We start from the raw sequence: 6,835 nt of genomic DNA on the forward strand, positions 1-6,835 counted from the left end.
TGACTAGTAATAATCAGATACATACAGATTAGAGACACATGCTCCAACATCTCAGTGTTATTAGCAAAAACAATGAGTCTTTCTGCAAGGAACAATATATTCTAAAATGAAATGGAGATCTTTTAAAGAAAAAAAAAACTCATACAGTTTTATGTCTTACAGGGCTTATACTGAGTTCAATATTGTATAACTGTATTAATTCAACTGTGAACCTGGAAACTTACAGCCACTTGTGAAAGAGATGTACTCTTGCTCTGGAGTGTGTTACTGAATATGTTAAAGCTGTAATGAAATGCTTCTTCTAATCATGTAGTTATTTTTAAAAAATTTTTTAATGTAACAAAAAATTTTTAAGAATTTCAGGTCAAGAAGCTGGAGAAATGGCTCAGCAATTAAGAAGTCTTTCAGAAGTCTAAAGTTCAGTTCCCAGCACTCACATGGCAACTAACAACCAACTCCAGTTCCAGGGAATTCAAGGCCCTCTTCTGACTTCCATGGGCATTGCATGCACAAGTGCACTTACATACATAAGGACAAAACATTCACTCACATAAAATAAAGTCAGTAGAAAGCAAAGAGGTTTATTAAGTAAAGAAAGGATTTAAGTAAACACACACACACAAGGGTGAGTGCAGGCTTCTGAAGGAGAGTCTCTATTAACAAAACCTTTTTATCTTGAAGTTGTCCACAGTAAATACTTAAGGCCTGCATGCTATAAAGTCTCAATCTCAACTATTCACCTGTTACTGTAACAAGAAACTAAACTCAAACAGGTTAACAATGTTCTAGTATGTCTTTATTTACAAAAACAGGCAGCCAGCTTGCAAAATATAGTTTGCTAGCCCCTAACCTACATAGTCCGTAAAATTAGTCAGGCAACTGACTAATCAACCCAACCACGCTCAGCAAATACAGACTACAGGTTCATTTTATGGTTTTCAACCACTTGTGGAGTTAAGGCAGCATAGCATTAAATAGTAGACTAGTAATGACCAGAAGAAAGTACCAGCCTTCTCCTCCTTCCTGTGTGTCTACATTCCAGACACTTTATTTTCTCAACAACCTGCAATTCAAATAATACTAAAACAGTATGATTTGTCCCTCTAATAAATAACCATAGAAGAGAAAGCAAACAAAGAACAAAAGTTAACATGACTACCAGCCCCATCCTACTCAACCTCCTGCACAAGGTAACCTCTCAGCAATTAAATATATCCCCTGGAGACTTGCTTTGATCCCTAATCCATACCATCACAAAGAATACCATGCTCTTTTGTAGAAGATACCTGTATCAAACTAAAAAACAAAAGAGAATCAAAACATCATTTAGAAAGGGAAAATGTTATCGGGGCATGGCAACTACATTCATGCAACTTACCAAAGAGCAGTATCATGTAAGACTATGCCTCAAGGAAGGGAAAGGCAAAGGAAACCTTAACTGTATGAGGTGACAGCCCAAAATTAAGATGCTCAGAAAGCAACAGAGATAGCGAAAGGCACAATTGTGTGGTACAAGAAACATAACTAAAGATAGTATCAAAATCAATGCCAAATTTGAAAAGAAAAAGATTCTGAATCTATATCACAACAACTCAGTTCTGAAAGAATACTTTTTAGAAGGACACACAAGATTCTGTTTCTGAGAAAGTCTGAGACAGTATCTACTACTGAGAGCTGTTTTTGTCTTTTTTTCATTCTAGTAATGACCAACTATCTACGTCACTAGTGACAGAAAAATGTAAATAGGGAAATATTAAGACAAACTTGTGAGACTAATCTAAATGGTTATATCCCTTTTATTCCTAGAGTAAAAACACATATACCACAAAATTTTTCCTACAGGAAAAACAAACTAACATGACATTAATCAAAAGGTTAAAACATCAGCACTCAAAGAGACAGAGGCAAGTGGATCTCTATGAGACTGAGGCCAGCCTGGTCTTCATAGCGAGTCCAGGCCAGCTGGAGTGACAGTAGGACCCTGTCTCAAAAAAAAAAGTTAAAAGACATGGAAGTATTTTGTGTCTTTTAACCAAAGTAAGAAAAAACTAATATTGTTGGAATTACTTGACAGCAACTATAATTGGGTAACTATTCTCACATCTGTAAGTAAACCAAATAGTCTCAAAAGTTTGTTTAGGCCGGGCGTGGTGGCACACACCTTTAATCCCAGCACTTGGGAGGCAGAGGCAGGCAGATCTCTGTGAGTTCAATGCCAGCGTGGTCTACACAGTGAGTTCCAGGACAGCTGGGGCTCCAGGGAGACCCCGTCTCAAAAAAACCAAAAAAAAAAAAAAAATGTTTAATAAAATGATTTTTGTGAAGAGGAATATATATACATAGATATCTATAGATATATATCTATAGATATGAAAAAAATTAAGGATTCTACAATTACTAAAAGGATTGCGGCTCACAGTTATAATCCTAACACTTGAAAAGCTGAGGAAGCAGGATTGACATTAGTTTAAGGCCAGTGAAGGCTACACAGTGAGTACCATGCCCGTCTGGACTAGGTGTGAGACCCAGTCTAAAAAAAAAAACAACAACAGCCAGGCGTGGTGGCGCACTTTTAGTCCCAGCACTCAGGAGGCAGAGGCAAGTGGATCTCTGTGAGTTCAAGGCCAGCCTGGTCTACAAAGTGAGTTCCTGGCCAGCTGGGGCCACAGGGAGACCCAGTCTCAAAAAGACAAAAAAACAAACAAACAAACAAAACTCTACAATTACTGAAGGAACAAGGAACAAGATTTAGATCTTTTATCTGAATGTATCTGTTATAAAAGCATTAAAGGGGGGGGTGTCCTGGTTTTACTCCTTTACCCCCTCTTGGCTCTAGCAAATCAGAACTGTAGGTATATTACTCTACTCACTCCTTTACCAACAGCATATTATGCAAACAGTATGGACACTTTTGGTAAAACATTCCAAATTCTAAATTCACTAACTCAGAGCTAAATTTCTGCTGGGAGTGGTGGCTCACTCCTTTAATCCCAGCAGAGGCAGGCGGATCTACATAGGGAGTTCCAGGCAAGCTGGGGCTGGCTACAGGCTGTATCAAAATGACCAAAACAACAACAACAAAAAAAAAAAAACTAATTAAACTGGGTATGGTGTCACTCACATTTACAATCTCAGCACTAAGAGAAGGATCTTGATTTTGAAGCCAGCCTAGGCTACACAGGATAACTGTCTCATAATAGTAGTAATAGTAATAACAAAATTAAACAAGATGCTGGTATTCTCTTCACTAAAATTTTAATGGTATAGCCACTAAGAGAACAACATAGAAGGTCCTCAGTGGTTAAGAGCACTGGCTGTTCTTGCAGAGGACCCAGGTTCAGCTCCCAACACCAACACGGGGGCTAAGAATTGTCCATAACTTCAGTTTCAGGGGATTCTGATGCCCTCTTCTGACCTGCACCAACACTGTACAACACTAAACTCCACGTATGTGAGAAACATAACATTTGTGCTTCTGAGTCTGGCATATATATTTTGTTCATGATGATCTTCTGCAAATCAACTGATTTCATTCTTGTTAAAGGTGAATAAAATTCCACTGTGTAGCCATGCATGGGGACACACGCCTTTAATCCCAACACTCAGGGCGCAGAGGCAGGCGGATCTCTAGGAGTTCAAGGTCAGCCTGGTCTACACAGTGAGTTCCAGGGACGTACAGGGAGACCCTGCCTCAAAAAAAAAAAAATCCAATGTGTATAATACATTTTCTTTCTTATTCGTATACTGATAAGTATCTATAGGTATCAAGGTTGGTTTCATATCTCAGCTATTATGAACCACAACAATGAACAATGAAAAATGTATTTTTTTAATTTCATTAAAAATTATGTCCTTTCTACAAAAACACACTGAGCTCTCATACTATTTTTAATTCTCACAAGCACATGAAATAAAATACAATTTTTACTATATTTACTTTGCAGGGAAGAGGATGATTTATTCAGATAGAATAAACCAAGACTCTACATGCCAGGCCTTTTGTTTGTGTGTATGTGTATACTGTGCATTTCTGTGTATGTATACAGTGCTAGTGAGCAAATCCAGGGCCTTACATAGACTAGGAAGTACTCACCACTGACCACCATTTCCCACCCTGAGTCCTGAGGTATCTTTACAAAACATTTCTTGATTTTTTTTTTTTTGTAACTATATAAATGCTTCTTTTTAAAAGTTAATCACACAGCCGGACATGGTGGGCCAGCACTCAGGAGGCAGAGGAAGGCAGATCTCTGTGAGTTTGAGGCCAGACTGGTCTACATAGTAAGTTCTAGGACAGCTGGGGCTACAGGGAGACCCTGTCTCAAAAAGATCAAAAAAGAAAAGGTAATCACATAAGATAAAAAACACACAACATAAAAAACAAGAGCAAGGCCGGCGTGGTGGCGCACGCCTTTAATCCCAGAACTCAGGAGGCAGAGGCAGGCGGATCTCTGTGAGTTCAAGGCCAGCCTGGTCTACATAGTGAGTTCCAGGACAGCTGGGGCTACAGGGAGACCCTGTCTCAAAAAGACAAAAAAAAAAAACAGCTATCAATTTTAAAGTAAGACCACAAATACAAAGTGATGTGGTATTTTCTAAGAGGATCACAGGTTCCTAAACACAAAAGGTTAATGTACTTAAAGTATATAGTCTTCTAAGTAAATTTTTATCATATGAGTAGTATTTTCTTCTATTTGACAATATGAAATTAAATCTTACCATTTGGCAAACAACTGTTCACAGTAAATGCCATTAGTTTTTGTTTTCCATTTATAAACAATGTGCACAGTATGTCATTGGCCTGTAAGATCCAATACCATTCTAATAAGAGAACTCTGGCTAGAAATGTAGATCAATGGTAGCCTAGCTGCTCAAGGCCCTAGGAATCACCCCCAGCTACAGAAAAAGTAAAAATATTAAAAACGTTTAAAGGAGAAAGAATGGGAGAGAAAAATATAACTGTAAATTAATAATGTGATCAAAATGATCATTTTGATTTCCAAACAAAACTTTTCATGCTCTTCAGAAAATGTTAACTCTCCCTCTGAGAACAAAGACCCTCAATTTCCAATCCTTTAGCCAACATAAGATTAACAGTGAGCCAAGTATGGTGGTATACACTCCTGTAACTCCAGGACTCCAGAGGTGGAAGCAGGAGGACCGGAGAATCAGCTGAGGAAACCCTGCCTCAAAGGAACAAAGATTAGCAGTAGGTATAGTGACTATCACAAATAGAAAAATGCACACCTTTAATCCCAGCACTTGGGAGGCAGAGGCAAGCAGATCTCTGTGAGATTGAGGCCAGGCCAGCCTGGGCTACAGGGGAACCCTGTGTCAAAAAACGGAAGAAAAAAAAAAAAAAAAAAAAAAGGAAGCAACTACATGTTATTAGAGGTTTAAAAAAAGTTCATAAAATTAAAACACAAAGTTATAATTACATTAGGGCTAGAGTAAATTGTAATGTTTATTGCTGTCCTTAGCCTTTCCCATCAAAACACAAACTGGATAAACACCTATTAAGTGGCATGGTGGTTCACAGTTGTAATTCCAGTTCTATGGGAAGCTGAGGCAGGAAGACTGTGTTGAGTCAGATGCCAATAAAGAGGAAGACAGTCTCAAAAAGATAAAAGACCTCAGGCCATTCCTGGACCTAAAACACCAAAATGCTATGGCAATTTTTTTCTCTTAAGAACCCATCTGCTTGCGTTTGCAGCCTGTAGTTTAATCAAAATGTAGCCATAAGCATATTCCTAGTGTACCACATACTACATAACAGACAAAAGAGCAAGCTCCTGGAAAGGGTCATCGGAGTACTTAGCAGCAATGATGACAGTGTCAAGGAAACATCTGCCTATATGTGACAGAATATACACACACTAAAAGGTGTCTGTATGTGACTAAAATATCATCACTAAATATCAAAAGAAAGATTCACAGAGAATTATTTCTAACTTCAAGTGTTTCCAGATGCTTACACCTGTGCTTTCAAAGGGCCTTCCTAAGATACTCACATGCCAGTGTCACTATGGGTGGGAATAACCTTTACTTATCCTTTAAATTAACTCCTGAAAGAATGGCAACCAGCAAACAATTCAAGTCTGTAGGGGAGGGTAATCTGCAAATACGAACTGGTTATTAAGTTTGTGAATTCACTGCAGAGATACAGTGGGCATACAGCCGATCTGCCTCATCTTCCACCCTCCAAAGGTTCCAATAAAGCATTCAAAGTCTCAACTATTTACTCCTCTTTGAAAAAGACCACAAAACTCGGCTAGCCTCATCACATGTTCACTGCTTTCACTCTCCCTCTCCATACAATACACCACGCCCACACATCAGTCTCCTCATGAACAACCCAAAACACCCCATTATTCTACACATAAGAGTCCGCACATATAATAACCCCCAAATTACAACACTCCCCATCCTAAAATCGCATTCAACCCTACTTCGTACATTCCACACACACCCAACACAGCCTATGAAAGATGTGGTGGCACTGCTCACAACACACACACCACGAACGGTAGAAAAGCCTCATCTACAGCCAATGCGGTGTTCAAAGGAACGCTAGGGAAAGGCCATCCTGCTGGCACCCGGAACCCGCCAAGTTGGAGATGGGAAGGGAGCGGATCCAAACACTTCACCTGAAAATCCGCCAGGATCATCTCCCGGTCCATGTTGGACGCCATGACGGCCGCCGAGCTCCGCGGCTCCGGGAAAGAAGCGCGCACCTGGGGAGCGAGACGGCGTCTCCTGCGGCCGTGGCCGCCGCCGCCGCCACCGGGCACCGAGGGGCTGGCGGGAGAGGCGGCGGGAGGGCCGGCGGGGCGGG

The 6,835-nt window shown here is 40.0% G+C and overlaps 1 protein-coding gene across 1 annotated transcript in view; it reads right to left on the bottom strand.

Moving 5' to 3' along the window:
• Positions 1-6,829, bottom strand: part of Faf1 (Fas associated factor 1) — a gene marked incomplete in the record, with an annotated part of 402,697 nt that extends 395,868 nt beyond the window's left edge. The window contains 1 exon segment of the mRNA XM_029563227.1: positions 6,648-6,829. Within this exon segment, the coding sequence (XP_029419087.1) occupies positions 6,648-6,692 (45 nt within the window).
• Positions 6,830-6,835: the final 6 nt, after the last annotated feature.

Source organism: Nannospalax galili, unplaced genomic scaffold, assembly GCF_000622305.1.
Source record: "Nannospalax galili isolate Female #2095 unplaced genomic scaffold, S.galili_v1.0 scaffold655, whole genome shotgun sequence".
NCBI classification, from domain to species: Eukaryota; Metazoa; Chordata; class Mammalia; order Rodentia; family Spalacidae; genus Nannospalax; species Nannospalax galili.